General features: G+C 33.5%; 1 protein-coding gene across 1 annotated transcript in view; it reads right to left on the bottom strand.

Moving 5' to 3' along the window:
* The window catches only part of LOC149804527 (homeobox protein SIX6-like), a 47,495-nt gene extending 33,450 nt beyond the window's left edge, over nucleotides 1–14,045 (bottom strand). The window contains exon 1 of the mRNA XM_089941114.1: nucleotides 13,200–14,045. Coding sequence (XP_089797240.1) covers nucleotides 13,200–13,975 — 776 coding nt within the window. The 5' untranslated portion in view covers nucleotides 13,976–14,045. The remainder of the gene's footprint in view (nucleotides 1–13,199) is intronic.
* Nucleotides 14,046–15,059: the final 1,014 nt, after the last annotated feature.

Below are 15,059 nucleotides of genomic sequence, written 5' to 3'. Positions count from 1 at the left end.
ATCTATATTGTTAGGCAGTGTTAGATGGATTTATATGTTTAAGTGGTGTTAGATGAATTTATATTGTTAGGTAGTGTTGAGTGAATTTATATTGCTAGTGTTTGATGAATTTATATTTGTCAGGTAGTGTTAGATGAATTTATATTGTTAGGAAGTATTAGATGTATTTCTATTGTTAGCTAGTGTTAGATGAATATATATTGTTAGGTAATGTTAGCTGAATTTACATGGTTAGGTAGTTTTAGATGAATTTATATGGTTAGGTGGTGTTAGATGAATTTCTATTGTTAGGTACTGTTGGATGAATTTATATTGTTAGGAAGAGTTAGATGAATTTATATTGTTAGTGTTATATGAATTTATATGGTTAGGTAGTGTTAGATGAATTTCTATTGTTAGGTAGTGTTAGATCAATTTATATTGTTAGGTATCGTTAGACGAATTTCTATTGTTGGGTAGTGTTAGATGAATTTATATTTTAGGTAATGTTAGACGAATTTATATTGTTAGGTAGTGTTAGATCAATTTATATTGTTAGTGTTATATGAATTTATGTTGTTAGGTAGTGTTAGATCAATTTATATTGTTAGGTAGTGTCAGACGAATTTCTATTGTTGGGTAGTGTTAGATGAATTTCTATTGTTAGGTATCGTTAGACGAATTTATATTGTTAGGTAGTGTTAGATGAATTTCTATTGTTAGGTATCGTTAGACGAATTTATATTGTTAGGTAGTGTTAGATGAATTTCTATTGTTGGGTAGTGTTAGATGAATTTATATTTTTAGGTAATGTTAGACGACGTTATATTGTTAGGTGGTGTTTGATGAATTAATATTGTTAGGTAGTATTATATAAATTAATATTGTTAGGTAGTGTTAGGTAAATTTAGATTGTTTGGTAGTGTTATGTGAATTTATATTGTAGTGTTAGATGAATTTACATTGTTAGGTAGCAGTAGATGAATTTACATTGTTAGGTAGCATTAGATGAATTTATATTGTTAGGTAGTGTTAGATGAATTTATATCGTTAGGTAGTGTTAGATGGTCGATTGTTATTCTTCTACCTCATCATTTCAGCTTAGACTTCTAGGCGTCGAACAAATGGGACTTTAATGGTCGAATAAATAGGACAGGTGGAGACGTTAATGGCCGCTGGGTGATTTGTACTATATGGAAATCATATTGGTACAGAATGTATCACTAAGCTATGTCAAATTTATTCCAAGCCCATAAACTGTTGTCTAATACTTCATTACAAACCATACTAGAAATGATTACATAAAGCCTGACTGAATTTTTCACAATTCTGTATTTCACTTGCAAATTTATATGTGTATTGTCTTTCAGTATAAATAAATACTTTGATCTTTCTAACACGGTTGGGACTAGTTAGTTCATCGGGTGATACATGCTATGATCTTTCTAACACGGTTTGGACTAGTTAGTACATCGGGTGATACATGCTATGATCTTTTCAACACGGTTGGGACTAGTTAGTTCATCGGGTGATACATGCTATGATCTTTCTAACACGGTTGGGACTAGTTAGTTCATCGGGTGATACATGCTATGATCTTTCTCAAATGTTTGGGACTAGTTAGTTCATCGGGTGATACATGCTATGATCTTTCTAACACGGTTGGGACTAGTTAGTTCATTGGGTGAGACAAGCTATGATCTTTTTCAAACGTTTGAGACTAGTTATTTCATTGGGTGATACATGTTTTGGAGAATAAATGTCAAATTTCAGAATCAAATTCGAGTACTTTAATATACAAATCATAACAAGTTTTAACATTTGTAGTAGGGCAATTTTTAAAGTTTAAAATTTATTCAGAATTTAATTCTGAAATTTGACATTTTTTCTCCATTCAGAAGAAAGATAGCAAGATAGAAAGACAATATACAGATGAATTTGCAAGTGAAATACAGAATTATGAAAAGTTCGGGCTTTTGTCTTAGGTCTTTCTAAAAGGTTTGGAACTAGTGAGTTCATCGGGTGATACATGCTAAAACAGTAAACATGTCTAATAGCAGCTTTTCCATTCACTTGAATCTGCATCATTTGAATTTGGATTTTGAAGAATGACCAAATATGAACAAATTTTAAATTGTTGTGTTACAAATCTACCACAATTCAAAGTCTAATTGTTGTGTTACAAATCTACCTCAATTCAAATTATAATTGTTGTGTTAAAAATCTACCTCAATTCAAAATGTAATTATTGTGAGCTAAGAGTAGCAGCTTGAGAAGAAAGATAATTATGTTTTTAAATAAACTTGTAATGGCACGTGCCAGACTAACAACTTTCATGATTAGTGATTGGACAAAATCTAGTTTACCAGGAATTGCTGCAAAGGACATAATTCAATGTTTGATAATCGTACTTTGTCACCGGTTTAAAAATGTCTCAACTAGATTTTACTGAAAAGAGATCAGAACCAGTAAGAGCAGAACGGGTATCTAAGTAAAAAAATCAAACTTGGGAGATAATGTTTTAATCTCATTTTCTAATCCTACGAAATGAAAAGAATAATCCTAACCTATCCCTAGCCAGTCGATTACAGACCATTACAGTCGATTACAGACCAGTCGATTACAGACCAGTCGACCAGTCGATTACAGACCAGTCGAATACAGACCAGACTGACAGCACTACTTAATAATTGATTTTCCCCCCAATTAAACAGTTGTTCTATGCTATTAAAGTGCAGCGTTGACGTCAACTATTGTCTTCCTAACAAATTACTTTACGTTCTTATTTTGGTTTCTATTTATTACATTTATACTTTAGTTAAGCAAGATTTAATAGACTTCTGGGGAAGAAAAAAAAAACACCAAGCTATTCAGATTGGCAGCAAAACACATCGAAATAAATCCGTTGCTTGCTTAGTTATTCATCACTAGTATTCAGTTTGTGTAACAATGGCTAACAATGTATATAAACACTGCATTTAACAGAACATCGCGAGTGGATGTTTTGTAATGAGCAAACGAAGTTGCAATGCAGACACTTAAAGGTAGTGTTTGCTCCCGAAAGCTACAGAACAATCAATACGAATGTCATTTTAAAACACCCGACCGAAGCTTAGCCTAATGTATTTTAGAGGATAGTCTGTGTTGTTGTGTTTTTATAGCTACCAATGACAAATTAACTAAACTTTTAAATGTAATTTTATAAATGAATAATGTGTATATATTAGGGTAGAAACGCGTAGTATTAACTTCGTTCAAGACTGTTATATAATACTTAAAAGTCATAGACATATTTGGTAACAACTTTTGGACGCAGATATTGATTAAAGCTGAACTTGTTTTTAAGAAACGACAACAGTAATTTAAAGTGCATAATAAAGTAGTATTTGATTGTTATCATTCCACATGGATTGTCATGATTCCACATGGATTGTCATGATTGTCATGATTTCACATTGTCACGATTCCACATGGATCTTCATGATTCCACATGGATTATCATGATCCCACATGGATTGTCATGATTCCACATGGATTGTCAATGTCTTGTATATACAATAGCATCGTTGTCTCACTTTCTATAAAATAAGTTTACCCTTTGCAATGAGAAAAGGTCTAAACAGTCAGATATCGTTTTGACAGATCTCCTTTTACACTGTGTTAAATTGCTAATTTTGTCACCATCGCCAACTGCATGCTAACAAAGGATGACATAATCAAGTCTCAATCGCCCACTGCATGCTAACAAAGAATGACATAATCCAGTCTCAATCGCCCACTGCATGCTAACAAAAAATGATATAATCCAGTCTCAATCGCCCACTGCATTCTAACAAAGAATGACATAATCCAGTCTCAATCGCCCACTGCATGCTAACAAAGAATGACATAATCCAGTCTCAATCGCCCACTGCATGCTAACAAAGAATGACATAATCCAGTCTCAATCGCCCACTGCATGCTAACAAAGAATGACATAATCCAGTCTCAATCCCCCACTGCACGCTAACAAAGAACGACCTAATCCAATATCTACCACCCACTGCATACTAACAAAGAAGGGCAGAATCTAAAATTATTTGGTGAACATAAAATCCTTTCGTAAAAGCCGAATCGAGAACCGCCGTTTTCAAAGAAAAGTGCAAATTTTAATCATGAGCTACCAGCGGGAAGGTTATACCAAATTATCGTTTATTTTGGAGTAAGGAATTTCTGATCAAGATTATCAGGTGTATAATTGGCTAGAGGGATATTTTCTAGTGCGTCACCATTTCTACTGTGACTCAAGCCTAGAAATAGACCATCTGCAAGGAATATCATTATTTGTTCTCCCTCAGAAAAGATTTCTCACCATTAATACCATAATCAATTTATAAATACTTTCATGTCTAGTATTTGACAAACACGAAAATATTCCGTTATTTGATCACAAACAAAATTCCATATTTTCAAGCCATGTTGAAAAATAACTAATTTTGCTCTCTTATAGTAATTATTTGATTATTATTGGCGGAGATAAATGCAGATATAAAGATGGCCGTCAATGTTTACATTTCTTGGCTATCATAATCCAGTGTCTAATCAACGCAGCACAGCCCATAGTTTCAATACAATGCCATCTCAAATAACTTCCTGTACCTGAAATATATTTCGACCAATATTTCACTTTTAAGTCTTAATTAAATTTAGTCTGGTCTGTCAATCTTTCTTTCTTAAGTCTTAATTAAATGTGTGCTGATCTGTCAGTCTTTCACTCCTAAGTCTCGATTAGATTTTTCCTGATCTGTCAGTCTCTCACTCTTAAGGCTAAAATTAGTTTGTTATGTCAGTCTCCCACTCTTAAGTCTTAACTGATACATGCTAATCTGTCAGTCTTTCACTCCTAAGTCTCGATTAGATTTTTCCTGATCTGTCAGTCTTTCACTGTTAAGGCTTAAATTTAGTTTGATATGTCAGTCTCCCACTCTTAAGTCTTAACTAATACATGTTGATCTGTCAATCGCTCAATCATAAATCGTAATTCAATTTATGCTGATCATTCCATCTCTCACTCCTAAGTCTTAACTACATTGATGCTGATCTATTAATCTCTCACTCTTAAGTCTTAATTAATGTTCTGTTGATCCGTCAGTCTTTCACTCTTAAACCTTAATTAAATTTATACTGATATGCCAGTCCCTGGCCCATAAATGTTACATTTATTCTGATCAGTCAATCTCGAACAAAAAATTTGTAAAATGAAAAGGGAATCAATGAACATTTAGCTTGTAAATTAACTGAAGACGTATAGACGGTTACTAGCTTCTATATAAATGGATTTTTTCGTATGCGTCATCTCATTGTATAGACTTCCAAAAGTCTGCTTTGCAAAAAACAGGTAACTTATGTTGACAATTATGAAATAAAATCAGGGCAACTCAATTTTTAACGACAGATCAGAGAGCTTAAACCAGATGTCTTTCTTTAAACTGGGTTTTCAATACGAAACATAAATCAGGTTAAATATGGGATTTTCAGTACGTTGGCGTTATTTAAAAGTACTTATATAAACTGTCTGGTTGAGAATAGGAAAACCATAGGGATGTAATCGGTCTCTTTTTTTCCAAAATAGAACTTATTCTGTAAAAGAACACTTTTTTGTCTAAAACGTAGAAGCAAAACTAAATGTATCTCTTTGAAACACCAGAGATTCGATTTTATTGTCATTGACTTAAAATAATAACATAGACCAAGTAAATCTTAAACAGGCAAAAAGACAACCACACACTCGCGTAGAATCCTGTATGAATAGACGATGACTGTATTTATATGTGTCCATATCCGAATTTCTGCCCAAATCTATTCATGAAATACTCTTGTCTTTTCCCCCCAAATTTATTCATAAACTTCACTCGCCGTTAACTCCCTAAATCTATTCTTAAACTGCACTCACGCTCTTTTCATAAAATGCATCGCCATTTTTCTCCCCAAATTTATTCATGAAATATACTTGCCGTTTCTCTCCAGAATGTGTGTGTGTGTGTGTGTGTGTGTGTGTGTGTGTGAGAGAGAGAGAGAGAGAGAGAGAGAGAGAGAAAGAGAGAGAGAGAGATTTGGATTTTAACGTAGCTTTAACAATTTTTCAGTCATATCGATACGATGTCTGCAGTGTGGCAGTTTATAGTGATGTCTAGCTCTGGGGCATCATGCCGCAGACATGTAGCATGATGTCCCACCCAGTCACATTATCCTGACACCAGGCCTACCAGTCCTTACACTAATCTCGTAATGCTGAGCGCCAAGCGAGGTAGCTGTTAGTACCATTTTCGTAAGTCTTTGGTGTGGCTCGACCGAGGATCGAACCTACGACCTCCCACATCCGAAGCGGACGCTCTAACCACTAGGCGGTCATGAGAGTGTGTGAAAAGTACATTGGTTTCTGTTCTGGGGAGATATGGCACAAGTGAAACCCGTTGTTGGTTTGGGAGAACGGCTCTGCTCAGTGTCTTTTCGAATGTGTTCCAAAGGTCAGATAATAAGCCAATAAAAGTGATAACAGTGTCATTTTGGAGTTAAAGGCTAAAGAAAATTCTCGTCATGGGGTGGGGGTAGGAGGGATTTACGACAAAGATATGCTTATTTGCTTTTTTGCTTTGTTATTTTGGGTAATTCGTAGGCATTTAATGGAGGTAGTTCAGATTTAACTGCAACTGGATTTCAGTTCGTTAGTCAAGAACTGATATTGTCTGACAAGTCTTTGTGTGGTTTAAGTCATTTTTAGTGTAGTTTGTCTGACAAGTCTTTGTGTGGTTTCAGTCGTTTTTAGTGTAGTTTGTCTGACAAGTCTTTGTGTGGTTTCAGTCGTTTTTAGTGTAGTTTGTCTAACAAGTCTTTGTGTGGTTTCAGTCATTTTTAGTGTAGTTTGATTGACAAGTCTTTGTGTGGTTTCAGTCATTTTTAGTGTAGTTTGACAAGTCTTTGTGTGGTTTCAGTCATTTTTAGTGTAGTTTGACTGTAATGACTTTTCACTTGGACGGTAATCTATATAAAACAAAACAAACGTTTTCGAATCTTCGATATAAGTATAATCGTCATGATGGTCATATTGCATCAGTATGAAAGAACAAAATGACATCGTTGTGATAAAGAAAGACTGAGATCGACTTTTACTCGAGATGAGAATGGCTTACTATTAAAAAAAAGTACCATAATGGAAACAAATTGTGAATAATAGGAATATTCTCTGCGTATATGTGCCTTTGTGGGTTTCATTCTGGAAGAATATATCTTTGATAAATAACGACTCTTTAAAAAAAACAACGTAACTTAATCACGTATTTCACCAGATGAATACAACCTAAAGGTAAGTATTTTATTTTTATTGATTATTAATAAACTCAATATCTGAGGTGCTAGGTCGGTAATTGACAAAAACAAAATGCAAAAAAGCAAGTCATATTGTATTGAAAATTCACATGGAAAATAAGTAAAATGAAATCATAAATCATGTGGTATGTGTCTAGTGAAAAAATGGGAAAACGATGTGACTTGATATTTTTATTTTTGTAACAGAATGAGCAAGCAATACTTGAAGCAAGTAGTGAAATCGAGACAGATTTGGCATGTTGCCAAAAGTGGAACAATACTAGCCAGCTACTTTTTGTCTTACACTGATGTCAGGCCTGAGGTAGGATGAAATTTGAGACATTTTATTTTTATTGGGCGCTTTCTATTTATTAGGAGAAATGACTTTTCATGTGAATACATTTCGTCTTTAAAAAATAAAAGCTCAAACTTGAACACATTTAGTCGAAACTAAAGTTCAAAAGCATGTAATTTTAATGCGTGACCTCCAACAGGAATACGGCAAAAATATTGCTTAAAAAAGGATATTTTGTAGGACAAAGGAAGTTTGATACTTACAAAATTAATACCATGGTGCTGCCAATTTATGTAATAAGTAACTTGTACACTTACACTGTCAGTTGATGTAAAAAGTAACTCGTACAGATTTAGTCAGTTGATGTAATTAGTAACCCGTACAAATGTACTATCAGTAATAAATGACTTGTACTTATACTGTCAGTTGGTGTAACAGGTAACTCGTACAAATGTACTGTCATTTGGTGTAATAAGGAACTCGAACAAATGTATTATCAGTTGATGTAATAATTAACTTGCAAAATTACATAAATTTATTCCAATTATGATTAACAGCTTTTAATGCTGAAATATCTTTGATTGTATTCTGTTGTTTAGCTGCCATCTTACAGTTTACATAAAAAGAACACAATACTTCATATTCGTAAAGAGTGTAAATATAATTGTTTGTTCTTTAACGTTCTGTTATGAATTTGAAATGAAAATTGATCTTGATGGATACATACATACATACATACATACATACATACATACATACATACATACATGCATACAGACAGACAGACAGACCTAGCTCTTCTTAATGAAGTCATGAATTTGACTATTAGGTATTGCCCTATGTTCAATTGTTTAGCATATCCGTACGATCGCTTAGCATATCCTATTTGGAAGATGTCAATTAAATACAACGCTTGATTTGCCGAGCTGCACTCCCATATCAGACGGTGCTTGCCCTACCCGTTGATAAATATAATTTAAAAAAACTAAACTACCTCCCCCCGCAAAAAAAAACAAATAAAAAAAACAAATGTGCGAATCAGAATGCTCTCTCTCTCTCTCTCTCTCTCTCTCTCTCTCTGTGCCGTATCATCGTCTCAAGCTGCCTTTAAATATAGGTTCTGAAGTCCACCTAATTTATCATGAATCCTTTATCGAAATTAAAAGTATATTAACATAGTATTGTCAGAATCAAATGTTCTTTATTCCATAACTGTATTATTATTATTATTATTATTATTATTATTGAAACACAGATTTGAAAAACAAAATGCTGAACATTTGTGTACTACACTGACGTATATAATTTATACAGTATGCAAACTTCACAATTGGTAGATAAGTTTACAATGGGTGTGTCTATTTCACATCCGTATGTCTAAAGAGATGTTTGCATTGGTTATATCTATTTCACCTACATGCTCTAAGATAAGTTTGCATTGGGTATATATATTTCACATACATGTCAAAAGATAAGTATGCATTGGGTATGTCTATTTCACATCCATATGTCTAAAGTTTTCTATAGGGAGAGAGAACGAATAGGATAGTATGGCATATGCATTTCTATATTTTTAATCTTATAGATTAATGTAATGAAAAATATAAAATAAAAACTTACTAAATTTTAACCTGGTCATATTACTAAAGGTGTGAAACAATTATCTATCCATTCATTGATGTACAATTGTTATCAATCAATTTGACTGAAAAAATACTTGCAAAAGCTGTTGTAGACAGATATTTTAGAACGTTTATTTATTTTGAATCGTGTACAGTTTTCATCTATTTATACACGTATGTATCATGACATCTATAAATACCTTCCTAAAAATCATAAACAGCCATATACACAATGCATATACACATCCGTTCGATATCAACATCCCCATATATACACACTCTCATATATATAGCAGTTTATTAATACTGAGACAGGATATTTATTTATGCTTTCCTAACTTACCCAAAGTTTATTTTCCTACGGAAAGAACAAGCTAGCTACTTTGAACAATTTTCTACTTTCTTTATAAACTGCGTTTTAACATTTTCAGACTAAATATTTTTGATTGTTATTACGGAAATTATTTTTCCGCATATTTGGGGAGCGTCACTTGGAAGCTTAAGCTATTTTGTATGCTGCGTGACACATTTAAAGAGTCACTTTCAAGCTGGTGCTGTTTTGAGTGTTGTTTGACTCTTTTCTCTCTAGTTTATATTTTTGTTGATGTCCTAGAGTGTAGTGCAACTATTATTTTGCAATAAGTTAACTACGATAAATAAAACGAGTATTTGAACAATCCGCAGTCAACTTAAATACCAATGCTATATCGGTGTATAAAATGAAAACTAAATGTTCGTTGTATGTACGTTTTACTGATGTTATTAAGTTACTTTTAAAAATAATATCCCCCTACCTTCATTAATATTCAGTATCATTTAATATCATAAGATCTAAAAGCATTTTTGAAATCATTTCTTATTTGTTTAACTTTAAACGGAAAACGGGCGCCTTAATTGCAAGAGAAAAAGAAAAATGCAATTTTGCCCGAAGATTATTCTTAAAATGGACACAAGAAAGAACTAAAAAATGTTATTACTTCTGCATCGAGAATTAAGGCAAGGGAGCTAATTTAAGATTTTGCTAAAATTGTTTTTCGTTTCTCAATTACTACTGAAACTTGCTATCATTACTAACATTAGTAAGTCAGTTTAAAAATAAAAAGGAAGTTATTCTCTTTTTCGCATACTTCCAGGTGTTTTAGTTCCTTGTATATTTTCAGGAGTTCCATTTTCTTGTATATTTTTTCGCTAGTTCCATATTTTAAAATATTTTTCAGTAGTTTTTCTTGTAATATGTTTCACGCGTTTCATTTTCTTGTAATTTTGTTCAAAAGTTCCGTTTTCTCCTAACTGACCTAAACAGAACATTTGTGATTATTCCCTGTATGTATGTTAAATGATTTTAAACTTGTCTCTTTTTCTACCTTTTTTCTTTATAATCAGTAATGGTCTTGTTCTATATATATTTTTTTTAAAAGGTGTGTGTGCGCGCGCGCGTGTGTGTGTGTGTGTGTGTGTGTGTGTGTGTGTGTGTGTGCGTGTGTGTGTGACAAACAGAAAATAGCTATTGTTGAATTAAATCATTTTCCATATTATCCAAATATTTAATGAATACGTTTAAATATTTTTAATTAGACTCCAATACGTGATTTGAATGTTAACTTTATCTCTCATTTGTTATAAAATCGACAATTTGTACTTAACTTCTTTTGAAGAACGCCCGATAACCTGTATCAATGTGAGGACACCTCCACGTAGAAAAGGCGTCCATTTAGTCGAATTTGCCATCGTCCACAGAAAAGACACTAAACAAATTCATCTCGGTCTGATACAAGCCTTGAGTGTTTGGACAGTGAGAAGATATTCAGGGAAATATAATGACTAAATCTGGTAAATACGCCATTAATGCACTTGACATCTTTTACGGTCTATGAGGAACGCTTTTGAACGAGCGTCGAGGGCTGTTTACGTCCCGTTCTCTTAATTAAAATTAAATAGACCAGTAGACATCACCTTGTTTAGTCAAAGCAAGACTCTCAACTACCAAGGTGTTTAGTGAAAGCAAGACTCTCAACTACCAGGGTGGCACCAGACAGGTCATCATTTGCATTTTACTCTCTGCTGTCTGAGCAGTTGTAGAGTTATATTCATTGTAATCGACAACACTATATATATATATATATATATATATATATATATATATATATATATATATATATATATATATATATATATATATATATATATATATATATATATAGTGCAAGTTTTTAATGATGTTGATTCTGGTGTATTTAATTGAAACTCCAAAGTAATGCGGCGTTAACGTAACGCCATCGCAGGTATCTAAACGGTTGTTTCCCACCTTGTAACTAGAGAAACAACTGCAATTAATACAAACTTCTGGGTACGCATGTTACATTTAGTATGCAAAAGATAATTAAGCAGAAGGATTAAAGTATTCGCTATTGTAACACGATATAACAGTTGTCTTTTAATTAAAGTGTTTATTATAAGCCAAAATAAGTTATATATTCGCTTTGCCCAAATATGCCGAACACTGCGTTAAACACTGACCAGTCGATATACTGACCAATTAATATACTGACCAATCGGTATACTGATAGTCGCATAGTCGTATATGCAATGTATCCCAAACTTTGGAAAACCGTCGCAATAAGTGTCCATATTTTATTATGTAAATTAATATTATGCTCTTGTATGGATGTGTGTAAATGTGTGTGGATGTGTGTAAATGTGTGTGTATGTAAATGTGTATACATGTGTGTAAATGTGTGTGGATGTGTGTAAATGGGCGTGGATATGTGTGGATGTGTGTAAATGTGTGTTCGAGGGGGTGGGCAGTCAACAGCGCTGTATTAGTTTATCAACGGAAATTAATTGACAACTATAATGAAAGGAAGTCCTACTTAACGTCAAGTTTAAGTTGCCCACATAATGATCTATTAACCACAAACCTATCTTTGAGTGAGTACGTAAAGGAAGAAAGCTTTCTTAACATGATTGTCTATTAAAAATATATTCTACCGCTGCATATTGGCACAAAATAACATTTAAAAAAAATAAACATATGAACTTTCTTTTGGATTATTTTAAGCTGTTCCATTTATCAGCAAGCATTTCTAATAAAGAACATGCTTAATGCCTTGCACGATAAAGTACACCATTACATCTAAGGTATATGTTTTGAAATTTTTGTACAAGTTCAGGAGCATATAATGTATATTTGTGGAAGTTCAGGTACATTTACTGTATATTTATACAAGTTCGTGCACTTATACTGTATATTTATACAAGTTCAGGCATTTATACTGTATATTTATACAAGTTCAGGCACTTATGCTGTATATTTGTACAAGTTCAGGCACTTATGCTGTATATTTTTACAAGTTCAGGTGCATGTAATGTATATTTGCATTGGATAAATATGAAGAAAAATGAACTGCATTTCCAAAATCGTTCTTACCATTGCATAATTTCGGAATGGAAGTCCAGATGGAATAGACCCAATCTAAAATCCCCATGGTGACAATGCCAAAGATATAACTTACTTAAGGACATACTTCTAAATAGTAAACGGTATGAAATACAAGAAAACTTTATATTCATATGCCATTTTATAAATTCATAATATCCTAAGTAGCAAGATGTCTGTCTGTCTGTATGTATGTATGTATGTACGTACGTACGAATGTATGTATGTATGTATGTATGTATGTATGTACGTACGATAGGCTCTATTATGTCAAAGGTCCTAAATCTGCATTAAATAGAACAATAGAATAATTGAAGTAAATCCGATATTTTCGTTAGAATATAATTAGATTCATACCAAAGAACATGTATCTCAATTAAATAATTTTCAGTGTGAAAAGGCCTTCTAAGGCATGTTATTTGCGTTGTGTCTGCCTTGAATAACATGCGATACGGATGAGTTGGAAAGTATAACGCCATGATGTATATCCTGGTTGAGAATATTTACAAAAGCCGAAACTTACCTGTTTAATGTAGTCTGTTGTTGCTGAGGTACACGATCTCTCTGACGTCGGTTTTTAAACCAGTTACTGACTTGGGTGAGAGTTAATCCTGTCTTTTTTGCTAAATTACGTTTTTCATCAGGAGTTGGATATCGGTTTTGTTTATAGCACTCCTTTAGAGCTTGACGTGACTTTTCCTTGAAGCAATACACAGTTTCCTCGCCATCCCATATGGTTTTTGGAAGAGGGTGCTTGCGTCTTAATCTGTATTTGTCCACTGCCCCTATAGGTCGTCCCCTTATTTTCTGAGCTTCCAGATAATGAGCTTTGTACCATAAATTCTGCAGGAATGAATGGTTTGAAGAATCAAACGTGTGACTCTCTAAAATAGCATACAATTCCCGAAAACTTCCTTTATGGAACGCAACAGTTGCCCTGGCCTTAAGAACTGCTTCACTCCCTCTTAAGAGCTCTGTTGGGGGTAGAGACCACAAAAACAAGGCCAGCCGGTCTGTGTCCCCTTTCTGCTGTAAAGCCTCACAAACACAAGCCACTTGTTCAGGTGAAAATGTCAAATTTTGTCCGTTGAGTGGTTCTGACGAGTTTGAATTAGAAGGAGAAGAAGCTCCCGAATTATTGCAGCTTTCTCCATTCCCCGAGCCTCCATCACTGTTCATCCCGTCACCAGGGCCTGTCAGTAATGTAAGGTTACCTGGAGACTCTTGGTGGTGTCTACTGCATCCACTGGGGCTGGGTAGAGGCCTCTTTTCTGAATTATTGCTGTTTAGATCCATCATCTTGTCTTGAGTGTCTGTAATTTCAGCTACTGCGAACTATGGCATAGAAAAATTTACTACCTTGACGAGGTAAAACGTTAATATATGTTATTCTTTACATTACAATAGATCATATAGCTCGCAGGCGTCTATGATTGGCTGCAGAAAGCAAAGAGGCTGTGCCGTATTCTGAAATGTAGGCGTGTTTGATACGATCAATTTATTTACTCTTTCAACAATGGATAACAATGAAAGACGTATTAAAACCCCAACAATTTTGCAGCATGTTAGCCATTATAATATCGCTCAGCCGAGGTCTGCACACAATCGGAGAGGACGTTTCTGTCCTGTCAGTCAGCTGGAGCTTTGAAATATGAACAGGACATTTAGACACACTTTCACCAAACAGTAAACCGACCAGGCTTTACAGTATAATGCAAAGGGGAAGATGATAATTATTGATTTGTTATAAAAAATCAACATAGGTCTTAGATGAAGGAAATGATCAGATATACATGCAAAGTTCATAACTATTTGAATTTTTTTACATTACGAAACTTCGAAACTATTTCTTAGCAGATAATACAAATATCGTATGCGTTTATAATAGCGTCTCCCATAGTATGATGTCTAACAATATAAAAATAAAAAATTAAAAGCACATCGTGATTCACATAAGATAGAACTGGGTCAATCGAAGAATACAATACGCAACCGCATCAGAAAATTTTTTATTTTCACGTCTATAATGGCTACATATACGAAAACGTATTCTTTATGTTAAATGAATCATGACATATAAGTCTTTAAAATATATTTCTTCAGATTATATTTCTAACCTAACTGAACTAAGATCATCAAACACTCTACGTAATTTCATATAAAAAAAACTAACAATGAACTCAAGATTCAGTGGTTGAAAACCAACCTTTTCATAAGCACTTTTTTGTAATCAGCACCTACCTTTTGGAATTAGTTACCCTAGCAGATACGTAAATTCATTTTTTTTTTTGGTGCTTTTTATTTAAAGAAATTCTTTATCGACCAACTGGAATGGTATAGTAAAGCCACCCAATTCAGAAGTTTATCTTAATATCCAGAAAAT

The sequence above is a fragment of the Sinohyriopsis cumingii genome, chromosome 2 (assembly GCF_028554795.1).
Source record: "Sinohyriopsis cumingii isolate HCF-2022 chromosome 2, ASM2855479v2, whole genome shotgun sequence".
Classification (NCBI taxonomy): Eukaryota; Metazoa; Mollusca; class Bivalvia; order Unionida; family Unionidae; genus Sinohyriopsis; species Sinohyriopsis cumingii.
The sequence above is the reverse complement of the archived record's forward strand: the minus strand, read 5'-3'. Positions and strand labels throughout refer to the sequence as shown.